The 21,877-nt window shown below is 46.2% G+C and overlaps 1 protein-coding gene across 1 annotated transcript in view; it reads right to left on the reverse strand.

Moving 5' to 3' along the window:
- The window catches only part of LOC138453630 (amine sulfotransferase-like), a 377,572-nt gene that overhangs the window by 111,421 nt on the left and 244,274 nt on the right, over positions 1-21,877 (reverse strand). Inside the window, exon 6 of the mRNA XM_069606656.1 lies at positions 7,790-7,970. Within this exon, the coding sequence (XP_069462757.1) occupies positions 7,790-7,970 (181 nt within the window). The remainder of the gene's footprint in view (positions 1-7,789; positions 7,971-21,877) is intronic.

The following is a 21,877-nucleotide window of genomic DNA, read 5'->3' on the forward strand; positions in this document are numbered from 1 at the left end:
GATTACATTTCCTGCGCAAGGAGCGGATCCAGACTCTTCAAAGAGAGATTACCTGGTGGAATGTCGTGAGGCTTCTGCCAGAAAGGAAGACAGTAGCCTTGGGCTATGATCTCCAGAACCCACACATCTGAAGTAATGGCACGCCACTCTACAAGATGCTGCGCCAGCCTTCCCCCGACCAGCGAAGCATGGGCCTCATGACTGAGCTGAAGCGGCTGCAGCAGTGCCTGAGGGCAAAGAGGCAACTGCTTGCGCGGCCTTGGCACCTCGAGTACCTTGTTTTCCACCTCTGGCACTCCTACGGTTGCCCCTTTGACTAGCAGCTCCTCTCGATTTACTAAAGGACGAGTAATATCGAAAGGAACTTCCCCTCCATTGCTGTCCCCTAGGATGAAAAGGAGGAGGTTGGCGGACTGCAGCGCCCAATGACTTCGCTGCAGCTTTTGAGGTCTGCAACCTCTTAGGACTCTCGTCAGCCTTGCTGCCAAAAAGATGCATTTGTATTTTGTATTTTATTGAATTTATATAGCCCTTTAATCCAAATTGCATGTTGGCATGTTGAGGAGACGTTCCTGCACATCAGGGCAAAACCCGACTTCCTCAACCACGCAAACCTGCGCATTACGGTGCTTGCCGCCATGGACCGGCTGACGCAATCAATCATGTCCAGCCCCGACTGAACGGATTCACACATGGCGTCCTTGCCATCCTGCACGATAGCAAGGAAACCCTCCCGTTCCTCCCCAGCCGCTAAAGAAATGCAGTTCCACAGAGTGTGCATGAAACGAGACAAGGCACAAACGGAGTTGGCAGGCTGAAGCGCCATACCCCCAGAAGAAAACACCTTCTTCGCCCCGCCGTCAAAACGTTTGTCGTCCCTATCTGGAGGGATGGTAGGATACAACGCCTGCTTTGCGGGGGCCGTAGCTGCCTGCACCACCAAACTCTCCCGAGTGGGGTGTGTGGTCAAGTAGCAGGGGTCACCACTGGCTGGACGATATTTCTTCGGCAAGGACTTGCTCACTGCCGGGAGACTCTCTGGAGAAGTCCAAGCCGCAGCCACCCTTCACTGCAAGGCCATATGGAATGGCAGCACCGGGTCAGTTGGAGGACCTTGGTCCAAGATATCAGTCAGGTCATCCTGCTGAAAATCCCCAGGCGGAGCAGGCCAACCCAGGTACTCTGTGACCCTCGACATGAGGCGCCGGTATGAGGATTCAGCATGCCTGTCAGGCTCCGGTCTACCAAACTCCACCTCCGGAGAGGTGTCAAGACCACTGGCGTCGTGCAGCGACTGACGCAGGTCCTCAAGTTTACTGTGACCAGAAACAATGTCATCAGGAACCACTGCAGGAACCTCAACTTCCTCAGAACTCTCATCCACCTCAGAATATATAATCCATAGCTTGGAAAGAGGGTACAGAGAAAGGCATGTTTAGCCTTGGCCAGCGACTTTCTGGGGGGTGCCACGGGGTACCTCCGACAAGGCCGCCTCGAAAGGCGTCAAGGGCGTCGACAGAATCGATGTCGAGCGCGGCACCAACAGCTTCGCCGGTGTCGACACAGGCCTCGAGGGCAGAGCCCTGAGCGTTTCTCTCGACAGCCTGGGCGCCGATGGCATCAACAACTTCCTCAGAGGCGGGGCCTCGAGAGAGTCCGTCGACGATCTCGCCGCCGCCGCCGTCGATGACTTCCTCGAAGACTTCACACAGAATCTCGCGGTCTCGATGGCGTCGAGTACCGGGACCTGGAACGGGCATGCCTAGAGCGACCATCCTTGTCCGACCGGGACCTCAAAGGCACCCGGTGGTCGCGACGACTGCTCGAGCCAGAAGGCGGACGAGTGGTGTCTCTAGAACGGCCACGACCGGCGGTCCTCAGGCGGCGTGGCCGGCCCGGAGCCTGTGATTGAAAAATCGCCAACATCTCCTTTCGGAAGGAATCCAATTCCTCTGGAGTACAAAGCTTGGTGGGACAAGCAACCCGCCGACGGGCAGAGTCCTCGGAAGAGGACGGGGAAGGCGACCTGTGACGGCGCTTCCTGGATGCCAACACAAGGCAGAGGAATGGCGGGACCGACTCCCAGACCAAGAACCCCCGTACTCACGACAACAATGCGGAGAGTCACCCCTCGAATCGCCCGTCAAAGACTAGGGCTTGGCCACCTTACCGACCGACAGCTTCTTCTTACGCTCCCGCAGGTCCTTCGAAGTGAGCGATTAGAAGTCGACACAGTCGTCCGTATCATAGTCCTCCCCGAGGCACCAGAGGCAAGCATCGTGCGTATCCGTCAGCAACATCTTGGACCCGCACTCTTAAACCCGGACCTTGGGGTGGAAGAAGCCGAAGACATCATACCGATGTAGCAATGAAGAAACAGGTTCGAAGAACCAGAAGAACAGGATTCAGTAGAAATCGAGACGCGCCGGGATCTCCGAAGTGAACACGTTCATGGAAAAAACTGAACTGAGGCTACGGGCGTCGTGCGTCCTACTTATAACATCCGGTAATGTCGGCTCGACGGAGGCCCTCGAGGACAGCGTATCGACGTCATCGACGCAGACGCCAAAAGATTTTCCGAAGCAGCACAGCTGTGGTGATTACTGTCATAGATATGGAATACGTCGGAGGACCCAATCCCCTCGAATAGCATATTTAGGACGGCGTTCCTGCAAACGTTTCTTCATTCCCAAAATGTTTGTGCACTCATTTTGTACAGACAGTGAGAAGTTAGGTGTCACTACCCTCGCCCAAAACCCCTGCTGGCAAACCCATTGGCCAGGTGAGACAGGACTCGGGCCTCTAGAGCCTGGCATCCTCTTCAAAAGCCCTCATGGGGCCAGTCCTGGCGCCTATTGCGCCAGGCTCATACACCATGAACAACAATGTGCTTGGGAACTACTTTATAGTATTGTCAGCCAACATGGAGGCATCCACATAGCTTGGTTCCCTAAGAACCAAGCTATGCGGTCTAGTGTTTTGGGTGTGGCAGGCCTGGAACAACTTTCCCTGGTACTACTTTACCTGGGCTATATAAACCACACCCTGACTGCAGAACATGCTTCGTGTTACTTTGCAGCTTGCAACGTGCCGCTCACCGTGTTCAGCTATTCCCTCAAACCTCGGAGAAGCAGAACCTGCAAGGAGACAAAAGGAACATCATTAGCAGCAGCATCTTACCTTCAGTCTTCATCTTTAAACACTCGCAGCTACTGAGAACAGCTTCCTCGAATCTGCACGCCTCCCAGACAGAACGACCTGAAAGAAGAAGATAGAGACAACATTAAAGAAAGCTGTAGAGACATTTACAAATTACGAACTGCTCAAAAGGCTTACCTGGCTGGTCGCCTCTCGGCTGGCAGCACTCCGGACATTCCACTCACGCTGAAGAACACTGCGACCTACAAGGAAGTAAAACACAGGTTAGCAAAGGCAAGACTTTGCAGCGCTGCGCATATCGCTTACTTACCGCATCATAGCGCTCTTAATGCACCATCATTTACCAGCAGGGCTCAACCAAGCCAGTTCGCCGCGCTGTAGCTCTGCATACCTAAGGGAGAAAAAAGAGACATTTTAAACAAAGAAAGGCATGCAGGATAGCAACAAAACTAAATAACAGCAATAAAACCTACCTGAACAATATCAAACGGGCCGGCGTCAGTGAAGTAACTGGACCGCACTCGCCCATGAAAGACAACGCGCCCCTGCAAAGAAGGCAGGACGGAGAGCACACCTAATTCTACCACAAGGTGAGGAGAGGGTGCCAGAGGGACTGAAAGCATACGGGGTTGGAGGGAGGATACTTACCCCAGTCGGTCAGTCTTGAACACAGTCCTCCTGTATTTTCAGGCAGAACCTTCCCCACAAACCACATCAGGGCAAAGCTGAGAAGCATACGAGCGAGTAACCCGGCTGGGTGGTGTCCCTGTGGATACCAAGTGAGCGTAACATTAGGGTATAGAAACATCCTGCTGGATTCAAAGTACAACTCTAATTTCTCTCTGCCACTTTTGAGAAGCACGTTTGCGGTCCCTATAGTTCATGATTTGCAGAATTTTTGGGCTTCGTGGTTCAACTAGCTTAGAACTGGGCACCAGAGACCTATGGGCATGCTCCACCTTAAAGTACAGCGATAAAGCGGGGCCATGCAAGATCTTTAAGAGGAGCTCCTCCACAAAGCACTTCATGCTTCCCTGTTGAAAAGTCTCTGGTAACCGCCGGGACCCAACCGACTCCAGATCCTCACTCTTGGCTTGAGCATATTTCAGATCTTTGGCCAGCCCCGGATGTCAGATCTCATGTCTGTAATGTCATCCTCAGCTCTCCCAAACCTCGTCTCAGCTTCCGCGATGTGAGCACTTTCTTTCTCGAGTTCGGTCTTGAGGAAGTTCATGCTGGCATTGATGTCTTCAAGTTTGGTATTGGCAGAAGCAAATCCCTCCTGCATGCTACAGTAGATTTGCTGTTGATCAGAGCTTCCACCTCGGGCCACCAAGACTGTCCCTCATGCTCCACCACACGCACCTGGGTGCCAGACGTCTCCTGGGAGGCTACCCTCCCAAAGGCATCCAGGCTTATGTGCTTCTTCTTCCAGCTTTTCCCAATGCTGCGGCACAATATTGGCGGGAGAGTATGGTGGGACACAGAAGAACAAGCAGCATGTACCAACAATAAAGCGTTCTGCCAGGTAGCCACTCAGAGTTCCCTAGTAGAATACTTGTAGGGGGTGGTGCAGCAAATAAACTTCTGTGGGATTCACAATGTTTGCAGAAATATGCACCAGTACACTTCTAAGTGCCTCTGTTGAGCTGCAATGTGTGAGGGGACTCTGATGTATGCCGGTCCCAAGCAGCCCAAGTGGCCTAACAGCTGGGCAACGACTAATCCCGGTCAGGCACAGAGAATGAGTAATCCGGCAGTGCAATCGGGAGAGCATCCCCGACTCTGGAGGCCTCCACAGGCAAAGCCGCTTCTCTGCAGTCCACAGGGTAGCAGACCACCCACAGCCATTCCGGTAGCTAGAGGCACTGGCCCCGTCCCCCATGCCACCAAGGCCAGGTGCTGAGGCACAGCCACTCACCCCAGCACCAGGATTGCTCCGATTGGGGAACAAGCAAAAAACATTAGGGGGACTCCAGGCAAAAATATATATACATCCACGGCCGTGCCTGGAAAGAACACGTATGTAAAGAGCAACTAGAAGGCCGGGATATATAAACTTGTATAGGTCGCAGACAAAATAGAGACAGTGCCTATAATTAGCCTATTCTCTTACAATACATGAAAACATTTGTGAAACATAGGAAAGTGAAAGGATTCAATTCACTGCCATAACATGTATGAAAAATAAATATCTTTTAATTAATTGAAAAAATTATTATCACAATATTATATAATGTATCATTCATAAAACCACAAGAAAAAATAGAAAAATGAGAACGAGAAAAATGTAAAGTTCAAAATTATACAAGAGTGATAGCTAAGCAACAATATTGTAAACAATTAAACCAGACCCATTCGCATCTCCAAATACTCCATCCATACTACAATCATGCATACCTAAAATATATTAATCAGCAATGTCAAAATACATAGACATGACAAACAATAAACATGAGAACGCATTTCAACACAACAAGAAAATATATAAAAATATAGCGTTAAACACAGTTTGAAATAACTAGTCAGTAATTTAACTGTACTGCTAGAAATAAAGCGTTCTGCCAGGTAGCCACTCAGAGTTCCCTAGTAGAATACTAGTAGGGGGTGGTGCAGCAAATAAACTAATGTGGGATTAACAATGTTTGCAGAAATATGCACCACATGGGCAGTGCAGCACCGAAATGCTATGGCAATTCCTCTCTGAACAAGAGTATCAACAGCAACCCCATACACGTGTTTCAGCCTTGTTGGGCCTCACTGTCCCTTCTTATCTGGGATTCTAGTCTGGAAATGGTCTAGTGCTTCCACAGTGCTGCCGTGAGTGATCCTGCCTGATAGATGGGCAGTGTGGCAAAATACCCCTTGACTGGGTCTTGCTACAGAACAAAATAGACCCTCCGAGGAAGAACTTATCCTAGAACCACAAAGCAGCTGACGCCCACATTTAACATGGTACCAGTCCAGTGCAAGCACTGTGCGGGTGGCAGGAGAGCCCCTACAGAGGGAAGGATGGGTGAAGAGAGGAGAGGGACAGGATGAAACACAAGGCATGGAAGAGTTGATGCCCATAGGGGACACGGAGCAGAGAAAAGAAAAGGCAAGGACAGAAGACCAATGCAAAAGCAGAACACAGAGACCAAGAAGATCAGGCTCCAGGACAGGATTGTTTCCCTGCAACGCCTGTGTTGTCATGGCCCCAGTGTGGGAACAAGACCCTGCCTTGGTTCCCTTATTGCCAATGGCAACAGCCCAAGCGTACTGAGACGCCGGTCCCCACCCATGCACATTGTACCTGTTATGGCGGCCCGATCCGGACAGGGTTCTGGATGGGAGAACACTGCCTTGCTCACGTAATTCATTGCAGGGCTCAGGTGTGGCCCAAGTGCCACCGCGGGTAACACCACCATCCATGGTGAAGGGGTCAACAACTCAGGTAAATTGGCTCCATACCAATCTCCAAGGGCTCAATTGGAGACTAATAAGGCATTTTGGGCCGCCTAGATTGTCATTGCCCCAGTGAAGGTTCTGGCCACCTGCCTCCTGAGTAATTTTGAGATATCCTACCCCAGGGCCCGCTCTCCATTCCTCACATTGGACCTCCCATTAGCACTCAAGGTCATGTTGTCCTTCGCTTTTGAGCTTCCAAAGGAGGTTCTCATGATTTTTTTTTTTACATTCAACTGCCTGATTCTATAGGCCAGGCGTTCAGCGTGTGGGTTGGAACTTGGGGCACTCCTACAACACTTGTGCTTTGCTCTAGAGGTCTTAACCCTCTAACCTCTACGCCCCTTATCAGACAAAAGTCTGGTCCTTCCCATCTTGGATTGGGGGAAGGATGCTTAGAAATATATATTCCCCATCCTCTGGACATGGAGAGGGTACCTAGCATGTTTTGCTGCTTTAAGACGATGTGAGACAATGTTTGCAACATTTTGCAAGGGTCGCTTGAGCCAGAAATGTACCACTGCCTCCCTTAGTCGGTAATCAAGTGTTCCATTTCCCTGGCATATGAGATGTCTGGCTCCACTGGACATAGAGATGTGCATGAACTATCACACATGGCATGTCATCCGTGTAGAACACTTTCAAGAGGGCAACCATGCGTTTCACCAGACATATTTAGCAATCACTACCAACTGTATGTGGGACTCCCTGGCTGAAATTGTGTGTCTGGGAAGAAGGACACGGTGGTCATGACTCGATTGTGTACTGTAAAGCACATTATTATGAGTCAGTCTTACTCAGCCCAATCCTATGCCCCTCGCCCTCCCCTGCACCCTAGATTTCTATTGCCTGGGATGGTACTTTGGATGCATTGACAGCGGCGATCTTTGTGATCCGGGCTCTTATAGTCTTCTCTAAACCAAGGGAAGGGGTCAGACCTCAGTGTAAACCTTTGCGTATGTTAGCAGCAGGGTGCCTGACTCAGAAGGCAGTATGCCTCAATGAGTTAGAACTGGGAAGAAGAAAAGGAGGACTAAGAGAAATAAATTACTTGGAAGCAATCTAGTCATATGCATATTGAGTTCTCCTTGCTCTCAGATGACGTACCAGGGGGTTCATATATATAAGCGCGGTTCAAAATAACATATGAAATAGACTGTGAGTGAATTTACTGGAGCAATACCTTTTCGAAGGAAACATACTCGGTCCTGCTGTAGAATATCGCTGGGTAAAGAGTCACAGTTTGCCATCGGATCAGAAATCATATTCTTGAAAGTGGCACGCTCCACAACCATGTTCACCTCTGCATCCTCAAGCGGTTTGCCCAAAAACTCACACAGCCTCAGTACATTGCTTTTAAGATCCTGAAAATATTAAACATATTTAGGTGGACTCTGGAAAGAAAGAAAAAATGGAAAACATGCAAAAACATCTCTAGTACCTAGTTTTTGAGATGTTGTCAAAGATGCGATATGGCATTCATGTCGTTTTTGATTGATGTAATCAAGTTCCTGTTCACACCCCCACGGTTGAAAGTATTTCTTTATATGATGAATCCCTCTATCAATTTTCAAAATATGCACGTGCATGTGGGGATTCTTATTCAAACAATGTAACTGACCAGTTTGAGAACGAGCTGACGTTCTTCGGATGCATAAAAGTATTTGTTAACACGAATCAATGAACCATTTTAAAAAAGTAATTAAACAATTGGGATATTTGATTTTCCTTACCAAAAAAAAACAATGTTACATAATTCATCTGCCCCTTAAACACCCTCTTTCAGATGAGGGAATATCCCCCTGAATGTGATTGCAATTAGCCAAACCACAATCTGGACTAAAACCTTTAATTGTTGCCATATTGTGTAACACCTGCTGTAATTTAGCCCTTCTGCCCTGCCAGTGGGAGCAGTGTGAATGGTTTAAAAAGCTGTTCACATAGCCTGCAAGCACATATTTATCTGAAGGCTCACTGTGCCACGCATGCCCCTAATCCCTTGCAAATGTTTAGAAGTTGAAGGTAAATTGAAGAGCCCTTTGTAAAAATGGAATTAATTTCTATAGCAGCGTCCCTGTAACCTTTTTCTGATTTAATTATTTTTCCCTGATGAGTCCCAATATAAGGACTCATCAGAGATGCAAACAACTGTTTTTACAGCCTAAGAGACCCTTAATATCGAAGTGCCATGGTACATCACAAATCATTTATCCCAGCGCAAGTAACCTTGTCTCAGGAGGATAGCTCAGGGGCAACGTGCTTGCCTTGAAAGCAAGATGACATGGAGCACCACACGTTCGATCCTCGGGTCTGCGCTAAGAAACCTCTGAGTATTAAGGCGTTATAAATAACCTATCATATTCATATCATATAACCTTGCACATCTGGCTATGAGGACTCCTCAAAAGGGCACAGCCTCACTGTACTGTGAGAAGCCTACTGGATCTTCCTGTGTAAAATCCAGTGAAGGGTCTTGCAATCTGCTATTGCTCGTATTTGAGAGTAAAAAACCATTCTCGAACCTACAAGATTCCATGGCCCACGCGACAGTGAAACTCTACCCAAAACCTGTGGTAGCAGATGGCAAGCTGCCATGGCGAGACCAAGACAGTGGTAACATTTCCTTTAATCAGCTTAATCACCTTGGTTTCCCGGCTTGAACACTGTGCTCTGTGGAAACTCTACTGGGCCTGGGCCCCTGTACGGACCAATTCATGAGGAAGCGAGAGCTGCAGCAGCTGACAGAGTCCGAACACCCGAAATTCTTTGAAACAGTGAAACACAAACACATCACCTTCCTGTGATGTCTGCATTCTGGGAAGCTTCCACTTACTTAAAGTGTTGCCACTGTTGCACTCCAGCACCCATTTGCCACCAGAGCTTACCCAGTTTAGGATTGGGCCAATGTTCACCATACCTAACCTACATCACCCTGGGCTGTGTGACTTACAGCTGCTCATTTATCCAGAGGACCCCCCTGCAGATGCACCCCAAGGTCATAGGCAACATTTCTGCAGCCCTTGACCCTAACACGAAACTAGCATCAGACATCTCCAGTCAAAAACGCACCAAATATCGAATAAAAGTTCCCAACTGCATCAGATGATTGTTAGACAGAATTTCATTGTTGGGGTTCCCTTTCTAATTCGGTGAGCCCCCTAAACATTTTGCTGGTTTTCTTTGATGTTCGACTTTTTGTGGTCTGAGAGACTTCTACTGAACTGCCCTTGTCATTCTAATTCATTTCTTAGACACCAGGGCAAGGGTACTTTCTGAGCAGTTCATTTGGCCCCTCATTGAGTTTCCTGAACCAGAAAGTGTGTGGGGGAGTAGACTGACGGCCACTGTGCATTTGTTTTTGGGGTCCAGGAGGTCTGTAACTACTTTAACACGTAAGTAGCAAAATGCCCCTCAAAGGGGGCCCTTTCAGCAGTAAGACATTTTTTTAAGAACAACCGCAGGCAATTTTGCTTTGTGGCTTTCTTTTTTTATGTAGACCATGTGGGATAGTCAAAATGGCTGTTCTGCTAACAGACACTTTTGAATCTCACAAAAGCAGCCATATTACGGGTTTATTCAGTTACAACTGAGTGTTGGTCCTCCAGGCACCTCGTGCCTGTGTGTTTGTAAGCTCGGCACCAACACTTTGAATGTTGCACATTCGTGGATTGGGGCACAGGTTTCTCTTCCATTGGTGAGTGTGCATGTTTGCATAGAATCTGTGCATTACAGAGATAACTTCCCTGAACTAACTTGGAGGATTGTTTGGAGGTGGCCTGCTGCTGAGGATCCTGGCATGGCCATACTGGCTGTGCGCCTGATTCTTTATCCTTTCAACCCTGACTTTCTGTGCTGGTTGAATACTTTGCTGGGCTACTCCTTACTTTTCATCTGGTCTTAATTGCTGTATCAACTGGCCTCAATTGTAAGAGTCCTCTAAGACTGAAACTCCTGATGCTACCCGAGATTGCTTCTGGTTCTGGTTCCTACAGCGTAAGACCCTAGCTACTGTGCCAGTCTGGAACCTGAGCAGCTGACTTTGCCTCTGTTTTTTATGGGACTGGTTGGATTTCACCATTTTGCTGCCTTCTTCGTGGGACCTGATGCTTTCTGACCAGATCACTGGTTCTACCAAGAGCCACCTTGACCTCTTCAGCCCTCTTGTGATGCTAACCTGCTGTGTGGCACTGTGCCAAACAGAGAGCTTCAACTGCCAACCTGCCAAACCCAATCCTGGTCCAAAAACCTACCTGTGCTCCCGTACCTTCGGAAAAGTTTCGCTTACAGCCTGCACCGTGTGTGGCTGCCACTGCGCCCCTTAAACACGATTTCATTGTTGGTCCCGACCTCCAGAGTCTCCTGACCCTGGGTGCACAATGGCTTATGTACCACCTACAATGATTGTGAGACTGATCGTGATCTTGTGCCTCATTTTGCACACAGCTCTGCCTGGACCTTTGGTGGTGTAAGGTGTCCCTCAGTATCCTTGGACTGCTGGTTCTATGATTTCCAGTACCTATGGACAATAATCCATACTTACCTTACGTTTCCCTTTGTATGTAACCATGCATTGGATTTATAAAGTGTGAAGGACTGAATAAGAGGGGGGAGGAGGGTTGAGTGGAGCTAACAGCGATGAAGTGGTCCTTCCTGAAGTGTAGGATGGGCAGTGCCAGTCTTACCTGAGCTGGCAACCTGGTTGAGAGACATGGTACATAGTAGGAAAAGGCCTGCTTCCTTTTTTCTTCCTCCTGCAGTTCCTGGTTTCCGTTCTGGTGATGTCATGGCTTCTAGTGTTGTACTGGCCTCTGGAGATGTTAAGTTTCCTGGCCAGATAGAGCGCTTTGTTGTGATTGCTTTGTTCCTTTTAGGTGATGCAGGCTGTATTGAACATCTGTGTTTGAAGGGGTAGGCAGTGCAGCTCCTTGAGGATTTCACTAGAACCATGAAAGAACAAATGGGTTTATGGCAGTAAACCCAATGGAAACACTTTCTAAAAGTTTGAGAACTCCCCTAAAATTACTAAGGCTTACTGGCCTGCAGTCTGCCATTGTATGTGTGTGCCCCTAAGGATCCTCAAACTCTGATGATTCCTGTAGTATTGAAATTCTACTGTGATTATATGTCATGTCAGTATATCATTTGGTATAAAAATTACACAACTGATAGCATTGCATCTGGTACTGCAGTTGGTGCAGGACATTGTGGATGCATTGGAGGTAGGTGCCCTTGAAGCCCCAAAAATTAGATCACAAAAAGGGCCCACCCTATTTTTCGCAGATGACACAGCCATTCTTTCCACTACTCCAGCTGGGCTGAGAGTGGCCTTTAACATCTTCTCTGTGAAATGCAAGGAGCTTAGTCTTGAGCTCAACATCACCAAAACTAAAGTTATGGTCTTCAAACCCCCAAGTCCCATCAGCCGAAGATCAAGGTTGATGGCCTCATATTGGATCAAGTTAGGCACTTCGATTACCTAGGGATTAGGTACGAGGGGCAGGGGTGGTCAGACCAACTTGTTAAATCCAAGATAAATCTAAGTAAATATAGCGTGCCATTTGTTCTTTTTTTACAGGCCATGGTAGAGGAGCAATCTCACCGGCACATGAGCTATTTGATAAACAAGCATTGCCTGCAGCACTTTATGGTGCACAGATTTGGGGCTGCATAAATGCAAACATGAGATCTCCTGTCCAGAAGAATTTCTTAAAGAAGTGATTGCTCTTGCCTAAGAATGCTCCATCCTCGTTCATCCATTTGGAACTCCAAATTTTGCCTCTAGCTGACTCGATTGCCCTAAAGCCAGCCCTGTATTTGGTGAGACTTTGGTCTACCCCGAGTCTAGCCCCCTATAAAGATGCTCAGAGGGATTTCCTGCAATTGGAATGTGCAAAAAACCAGGGCTGGGTTCTCCATGGGAAAAAAAATGTTGTGTGGGTTAGGTGCTAGACACTTTTGGGAAAAGCCTAGTGAGTGTCGTCCTTCACTTAAGGTCGACTTTAAGACAACTGCCAAACGCAACGCTTTCTGGAATCTAGAGATTCAAAGGTATTCCTTGGAAAATGGCCCAGTGTTTCTCCTACCCAACTCATTGGGGATTTGCAAACCTTTTCTAGATGCAATAAATCCCCCTTATGAGCGCTCTTTATACGTTTGATTTAGGAAGGGCTTTTATACGGCTTTGTATACTCGTGAATGGTCTCTGCACAACTCTGGTGTATGTCCAGTCTGAACACAAGCAGATGAAACGTTAACTCTTTTCATGTACATATGTCCAAGCCTAATGGAGCTTGGGCGCAGGTACTTTAGACCCCTTCTAGTTGATATGGAGCTAAGAAACACAAGTGAAGCAATGCATCAGTATGTTGGAGCGGACAGTAGTACTTGCTTCAGCTAGGTATGTCCACCGCGCTTGGCTCCTAAGAAGTTGATGGGCTCAGAGCCATTGCTTCCGTAGATCATCCCAGAGGCTGCGAGCATGCTCTCCTCTTGGGGCCGAATTTGATTTTATTGAAGTTCTTTTAATTAGCATTATGTGTTTTAAGAATTTTGTGCATTTACTCTTGAATTACTGTTTTGCGATTTTTATTGAATTTTTGAATGAATGTAGTTACTGTGATTGTAATGTTTTGTGCTAAAGGACCATTCCGAATAAAGCTATCAAACAAACAAGTTGGTGCATTTAATCCAATTCTGTGATTCCTATGACTTTAGGTCAAGTGACTCAGTCAGTCATAACATGTTATTGCAGATAAAATATCCTTCATCATTAGCACCCTGGTGGGGGGTACCAGCCAATCAGGTGGCAAAGAACGTGGGCTTCAACCGCTGATGAAAGCCCACTTTCCATGCAACCTGACAGCTGGCTCTCCCCACCGCCATCTTCCTCACACCCTCTGTCCCTTTTGTTTTCTTTTTGACTCCCACCCACCCCCCTACTTAAATTCATCCACTCCTGCCCCTTGCCTCCTGCAGGCCACCATGGAAAGAGAAGAGGGGCTTCGTACGGAGCTCTGCCTTCCCTCTCCATGGTGGCCATCTTTCTAAAGGATTTTCCTTTATACAACGGGAAGCCTCACGCAGCCTGTTGAAAAACGGAAAATCCTTTTTTTTAGCACCCCAGAATACCGCTTTAGTAGCCCAGGGTGCTAATGGCCTTAAGCCTGCATTCCAAGTGATGGAACAAGGGGTAATGGCCCGTAGCCCTCGTTAATGGCCCTTGCTTCGCTCGTGCCAGTAATTTGGGCTGCCGGCCCGTTATCCCTGTTCAAGCCCTTAGAACGGGGGCCTAACGCCACAAAGTATTCAAATCAACAGCAATATATATACAATATCAAATACAGACCACATTGCAACAGTAGAGATCAAAAATTCAGTTAAAAAACTTGATTTAAATAGTGGCTCACTCAACTTCAGAGCACTTCTTAAATTAGTAAACTATGTCCAGGCTGCTAGTGGGGTATTAGCCAACAATATAAAAGACAAGGCCTAACGTGCATTTCATGCAGTCACAGTTTAATAGTTCTCTTCCTAATGTGAGTGTGCACAGGGCAAACAAATATAAAATGCATCATATCTTCTAGGGCCCTGTTACAAGTTGAATCATTCACAGTACCAACAGTGTTTGTAGCTCTTTTACCAGTGATGCTCTAACGGTTAATAAGTTAAACCTTGCCTGCTGTTTCAATTTTATACAAAACTAATATTCTGATATCTTATTAGTAGTCAGATTTATATGTGCTCGATTTGATTCTTTGACCTCTTCCTTATCTTCTTGCTCCATGTTCAATAGTAAATCTAGGTTCTGCAGTACCATCTTGCTGCTTGCCGAGACAGTAATGGATGGATTGGTGAAACAATTTACTGCATTGCAATACATAGGAGATCCATGGACTAGACGAATAATTAGCCTGCGACGAAAGACACGATTCAAAAGCAAACATGATAGACTAGACTGATTTGTCCAGACAGAGCCAAAGTTTCACTGGTTCCAACCATATCTCATCTTCTAGGTGTGGCATAGAAAGCTCTCTATGGACGAAAAACATAGGGACAGAGTTGGGTAAGCCAAGTTACAATTTCAAAAAAGTGTTTCTCTTCAATTTGAAGACAATTTACATCTGCAGTTGCCCATAGACCTATGCCAGTGACTCACTTCTACTCACTTCATAGGAGTGTTGCACGCGTATATAATATTTTCTGTTGGGTGACTGTGTATTGCACTAGTTCTAGGAGTAAAATGGGTCATTTCCAAAACCCTTTACTGTTAGCCCTAGGAAGGAGTTTGATCTCTTCCAGAGTCCTTTACTGTTTTTATACATAGATACTATGGTTCTCTTTTAACTTGAAGTACTTATCTGAACGGTAGTTAATTTGATGCAATACTTATATTAAAAAGTTTATATATGTTTCAGGATATCTGTAGAGTGTATTTTCCTGAGGTATTCTGTGAGACTAGCTTTATCCTTCTGCCATCCCTTGTGTAAAGCAAGCTGCTCTGCTCTCCCAACATCTGCTTTAGAGGTGTAAGGTTTTCTTTTTAAATGACAGAGCATGTTTTGACAGTTTTAAACGCAAGTGGCTGTGTAGGTGTTCTGTGTAATGTGCCATCTGTGCTAAGGCTTTGTGAGGAAAGCTTTTGCCTTGTTAGGTTGCGGTATGTTTCGGTTCATAACGGCTTCTTTCCTCACAAAGTCCTGTTTTTGAGTGGGAATATGCACTCTTAGTGTTTTTCGCAATTCAGATGGTGATTCACAGATTAAACATTGTTCCATGTGTAGAGAAATTGTTATATTTGTATAGTATGTTTTATGTAGATAAAGAGATAAAATGATGATCCATGTTTAGCGAAATGGCTGTTTCAATGAAATGTAAACAACAAATATATTCACTTGCATGTATTTTTGTAAATATGTCATTGTTTCATTTGTGTTTTAGGGGCAGTGTACCTGATCATTCTCTCTAATGGAACATTGTCTATGGAGTTTATAGTTGTTGGATGCAGATGTTAGTGGACTTGTAGTAGCCCTATTTATGAGCCGTGGATGTTGGACATGTGGGATACATCAATCATCATGTCCCAGTCAAAGCAAAAATTGGCAAAAAAATTACAATTGCTTAATATTTCTTTGATAAAGGATAGTTGCTGAACAATGGTATAGGAAGCAATTCTCATGTGGTTTGTATTTTTTAATGTCAAATTGTGCCCCCGCCCATTCTTTCCCAAGACATTTTTTAGCCACAGCAATGGTATTCATCCATTGCTATGTATGTTTGTTTCGAACTGTGAATTCGTATGGGGTATGTCTCACCAATGCGGGGTGGAATAATGTGAATGATGTTACATGTTTGTACTTTCTGGGAGTTCTTGTAGAATGGTCTGGCATATAGAGCAAAAGGCTGCTGTTACCGTAACTGATAGGGGAGTTTTCCTAAAATCCACTTGAGATAAGACTTACTAAAACTATCCGAATGGTATACAGGTCCCCAACTCTTAGTATCAGTCTGTACTACATGGAACTTTGGTAAAGTGTCAGAGCAGTCAGCAGGGCTGAAGTTGAGGGTACACGTGGGTGGACGCAGTCATTCCACTTTTTTCCGAAGGCACCTTCATATGCTAATTTCTGCTGACGCCTCATTCAATTGGTATGTTAATGATTCCCCCAACTTTTTTTTTAGAACTTGACGCCTGGCAGTCAGGATTATCATAAGAGGAAGATGTGAGCTGTAGCTAAGTACGCTGAAGCCAGTTAGTACAGTAGTACAAAGAAACATTTACACTAATACAGTTATATATTTATTATATTTACATACTAGATATACTTAGATCACTTAATCAACATACAAAGGAATACTTACTTAGTTGGTCGTGGTACAATTGTTACAGAGTTTCACACTAATTGCAGTTCTACCGTATTATCCGTATTATCAGTATGGCCGCACACTCACGCAAAGATATACAGCAATGTATTTAGTTAGCAAAACCACATAAGATAAAGCCTTTTAGGAAGGACAAGTGTTGGTTAGTCAAACAGTAGCAGAGTTTCATATTCTAGAGACAGTTTCTGAGCAAACTAACGCTTTTAAAGTCTGATCCCTAACTCTATGTAAAAGTCAGTTTGGAGAGGGCTCCAAGTCTTAGGAAGCAGCAGAACAGCAACGGTTCCTGATGATACTTTCATTCTCTAGGACAAGTGTTAGGGAGAATTGTCAGATATGTGCTAATTCCCTTTTACCTTACAGACCCCCAGCTCTTTTGCTGGACTTTAAGACTTTTTAATTTCTAACCTGGAGAGAGTACGGCCCTTTTCTCACCCTCTCATGTATTTTTATTGTGATTTGTACTCTGCGTTTCTTTTGACTTTGGAGTCTGACAAGCTCCATAGGCACCATCTTTACATTGTGACACACATCACCTTCAGTGCAGTGACACAGGGAAGTCTCGTAGATTTCCCAAAGGTTTCAATACCTTCTCTTGGTGAAACTACTGTTTCCAAGAGCAATGAAGTGAAATTGACTTTACTTAAATTTTGCACACACTATCTTACAATAGGATGCTTGAGGGGTTACTTAGTATCCCCTTTGTCTAGTTCCTCATGTAACATTTTTATGTTACCATTTCTACAATTGATGGCTGGTGGCAGGGTTTACTTTTTACTACCATTGTGTGTTTTTACTGCGGGCTGCGTTCACAGCTGCAGTAAGGCACCCATTGGTGCCCGTTTCGTCAAAATGGCCCTGGTCTTCTTTTTTTTTTACCATTTATTGTTGGAAAGGTCCTTCTTGAGATTTACTCCGCGCGCCAAACCAGGCTTGGTCCCTTTGTCCGTTTTGTTTTTAGCGGGATTCACAAGTGAAGCCCTCCTCTGGCTCCAGTATGTCTGGCAGGGGCAGAAAGTGAGGGAGGTGCCTGAAACTCCCTGTGCTTAATCCCCTTGGTTACAAGAATGCACCCAAAGGTGATTAGCTGGCTGGGTGTCCGGCAAGGACAGCCACCCTGCTGTGTGATTGACAGCTAGGCTGGAATGAATGGGAGAAACCTGCATAAAAGGCAAGGCTTTTGGCTTGGAAGGCAGAGTCGACCACTGGATGAAGGAATCTGAAGAAGAACTTGGAAGAGACGCGTGCTGCAACTCCTGGACCGTTGGTTTGCCTGGTGAAGCCCTTCTGCTATGCTGAAGCTCCAAATTCGCCTTGACTAGAGAAGCCCTGCAAGAAGCCCTGCAAGGACGACTTCTCCACTTGGGTTGCTGGGACCAATCAACTCCAAAGTAAGCCCGTCTGGACATCCTCTCTGAGCTGGCTGTGTTTCCACTGTTGCTGCTGCTGGAACCGAAGTGCCAGGGAGAGGAACACGAGATTGTGTGAGTTGCTTTTAGGTTGGACCCAAGCGCTAGGAAGATCCTCTGGACTTCCCTGATGCAGGGCTGACCAAGTCTGAGGCACCTCAGAGTGCTTGACCCCAGAAGCAAGGAAAGTCTGATGTGGTATCCAAGAAACACAGTGTTGCTATTTGCTGTCAGACATGAGGAGCTGAAACACAGAAGGACCGCTGAATTGAAGCTTGCCCATTGCTGCTGCTGACCTTCCCATTGCAGAGCAGGAGTCCCCAGGCTCAGGAACAACAGGACCTTTAGAGCTTTACAGAAACAGAAGCTAGCTGGAACAATTTCTTCTAACCAGAGGTACTGTAGAGTCTAAGAGACCTTACCTCTTGTTGTGTAGCCTTACTTGTTCTCAAATGAGACCTGCCTTGGTTACCTTGCAAAGTTGCTATAGCTTTCAGTACCTCACAAGCCTACCATCTTGTGTCCCTTCAAGTGTTCTATTTTCTACAAACATTTCAAAAAACATTGTGCAATACTTATTACCTACCTACAAAGAAGATATTCAGCTCCCCTATGACATTGTGCAATTAACATTGGCTGTCTTGGCTTCCTGAGTGACTCTTCTTACCTCTGACTCTGTGCTTTATCTTTTCCCCAGGAAAGGGTTAATCTACTGAACATTGGAAGGTTTCAAAAAGTACTTACATGTTTATGAATGATTTGTTAAGCTTTGTTTTATTCCCCTAGCTAACCTTTGCACCAAACTCAGTATTGCTCTAAATGTACCAGTGATAAATAAATGCCCACAGTGTCCTAGCTATTTAAGTCACCTGAGGGCGTAGGACGTGTCTGTGTGCCATCCCCAATGGGTATCATCTGATTTAGAGAAACTAAGAGTGTGTTTTGAAGTGTATTATAAGTGTTACATATATTGCTCCTTTCTGAAGAAGGCTTATACAACTGACTGCAAAATAAATTAATAATTGTTTTATCAAAAATCCTTGAGTGTGTTTATTTGAATAACTGTACTGTTAAACTCTGTGTCACAACATTACTGCTCACATTGAGATAAGCCTGGTGGCTCAGCCACACTACCAACCTGTGTAGTTCACACTTATACCAAAGGTTGGGTCCCTATTGCCAGGAGGCCACGGTTATTGTAGTGCACCCAAAGGGTATTGCATACAATCTTGCCTAACAACAAGATTCTAGAAGAGTTACCACAACATTAGAGATCCTGTTAAAGGACCCGCAAAAGAGGCACAAGCCGACAGCTTGGGTCAGAGGTTAGAGTGGACACCCTGGACACCTCTTCGTGCACTTCAACACTCTGGAGCGACTTCTTGGTTGAAGGTAAGCAATACCTTGTCGCCCCACAGTACCTTAGGTTACAATAAATGTTCGTGGCTGGATTCACCTCTGTGTAGCATCCACAGACTTTTTCTCCGCATTCCTTGGTCTGGTGATGAGAGGACAGTCTCTGACGGTGAGGTCTCAGCAGCAGTCTTGAGACAGGACCCATAGCACGGATTTCTTCAGCTTCTCTGGTCAGTCTGCAGCTTTGGTGCCTTTTTCTCAGCATCAACAAAGGACAGTATTCACCTGGTAAATCTTCTTCAATTCCTGTAGTCCTACACTCTGGTGAGGGGACCTGTATGAGTTAGATTGTGTCTCTGGAGGTTAACCTCGAGCCCAGCAAAGACTTGGACAGATTCAGCCTCTCAAAAACGATGCACTGCAATTGGGTCAGAGGTCTCCTGCTATTCGCGGTCTGCAGCTCTGGAAAGACACAGCACCTTGGGAGATGGCTCAGATTGTAATTCGTCTCAGGGCTGGTTGGTCCCACCAGCCAAAGGGAAGGATTAATTCTCTTTGGAGCTCCTCTGTTGAGTAGAAATTGGGGTCAGGACAGCAGTGGTTGCTTCACAATGATGCAAAGGGTCTTCAGGCGTCTCTGGACGTCGTCTTCTTCAGTTACTCCAGTTTCCAGTGGTCGACTTGCCTTTCACCTCAGGAACCTCACCTTTTATTCAGTTTCAGCACACACTCATCTGCAATCTCTCTCAGCAGTTTACAGAAAGGGGTGGGTGGCTGTCCAGGGGTGGGTGGCTGTCCAATCAGGACAGCCAGCCACCCAGTGGGCTCTGATTCCATTCAGGCACTTTGGCAGACAAAGGACAAGGGATTGAAAAACTCCTCCCTCACTTCCTGCCTGCCCAGACACTCTGGAGCCTATGCGGGGAACCCAAGGGCAAAACACACACACACACAGACCTCCCCTCCCAGAATGGTCAAAGAAGGGCTAACAAAGGACAACCATGCTAGAAATGGCGTAAAATTAAATGAGCCACCATGTTAGAACATAGGGGACCCTATTGTGCACAACCGAGACTGTGAATACAGTCTGCTGTAAAAATGAACACAATAGTTGATAGAATACGTCCACTGCCACCAGCCATAACTAGAAGGTTGTCTATGTGACTAAAAAGTCACGGGAGTAGAGAGAAGGGGCATACTAGGTATCCCCTTAGCACTCCACATAAGGTGGGGTGTGCTAATCTCTCATAGTATAATGTTTTAGGAGGGATACAAAGTATCCCTCTATCCTCAAGAACTGTAGTTACTCAAGGATAAAGAAAGAAGGAGAATCCGACAGGTTCCCAGCAACACTCTCCATAAGAAGCTGTGGGCTGCAAAGAATAAACAAAGATGCCTTTAAAGAGATAAGGAGGAAAGTAGACTGCATAGTAAAGGAAGCTGGCCCCTCCAACCAAGGCCCCGTAAGTGAGGCCCTGTCTGTGCCTGATCCTGCCGTTGCATCGACTGGAGGCAGTGCAGAAGCCTCGTTCATTACATCTTCCCCATTTCCATCGGAGGACACTGCAGGAGAAGTGTATCCACAGCTCCCAGACCTGACAAAGGTAAGCGCTGTTGGGCTATATGATGCAGAACTTAAGAAACAAATTTAGAAGGAAAATTGAAAAACTTGGCGGTAAGCGTTCAACACAAGCTTTTGTGCTGGAGATTTTCTTCTTTACATCTCCATGAAAAGCACTTGCTTAGAGGGCATTATTGAATGTGTAAAACTGGAGCAGAAGCCACTTGGCTATTTTAATATTCATGGCAAATCTCCTCTCCACAATGGCTTCCACATCCTCGGGTAGAGGAGCTACCCACAGCCAAGGCTGCTGCCATTACGTGATTGGGTAGGTATTCCTTGTAGAGCCAATCCCCGGCGCCAGCAGGCCGAAGCCAGCCCCTCCAACCAAGCAAATAAGGCCCCTGCCTGTGCTTGTGAGTTGCATTTTGTGTCTCTTTAGACAAATTTGAAAACTGTGTGCATTTATTAACATCTTTGCACCCCATTTTGAGTTGCATTTTGTGTCTCTTTAGACAAACTTGAAACCTGGTGTGTGTTTTTAACATCTTTGCACCCCATTTTTCATTGCATTTTGTGTCACTTTTGGCAAATTTGAAACCTGGTTTGTGTTTTTAACATCTTTGCAGCCATCTGAGGCACTAAAGTATTCCCGGTGCACCTGTCTTGTGTTTAAACTGGCTGCTAGGCCGCATGGTGAGTTCTACTCAGACTGTACTGTGCAGCCCCTCCTCTTTCTTCCTACTTATCCTCTGCCGCCCCAATGACACTCACCATCTCTCCTATCTTCTCTAACTGCTACACTATCACCTATCCTCCCTCTCTCACCACGTCTGGAAGAAAAAAGCTTAAAAAAAAGATATCCTGACCACTAACCCTGGACTACCTATCGCAGACACCTATGTCAACGCAACTTTACAGATCTTTACTCACATCCTCTTTTCTATCCCCTGTCCAGATCTATGAACTCCTCACCTCATCTCTACTCTCTCCCCTCTCTCCTCCTCACCCATTAATGGTGTAACTAAACGGGAAGTCCTCTTGGCGGGCTTCGCATCATCCAGGT

Source organism: Ambystoma mexicanum, chromosome 4p, assembly GCF_040938575.1.
Source record: "Ambystoma mexicanum isolate Mex_15411 chromosome 4p, UKY_AmexF1_1, whole genome shotgun sequence".
Classification (NCBI taxonomy): Eukaryota; Metazoa; Chordata; class Amphibia; order Caudata; family Ambystomatidae; genus Ambystoma; species Ambystoma mexicanum.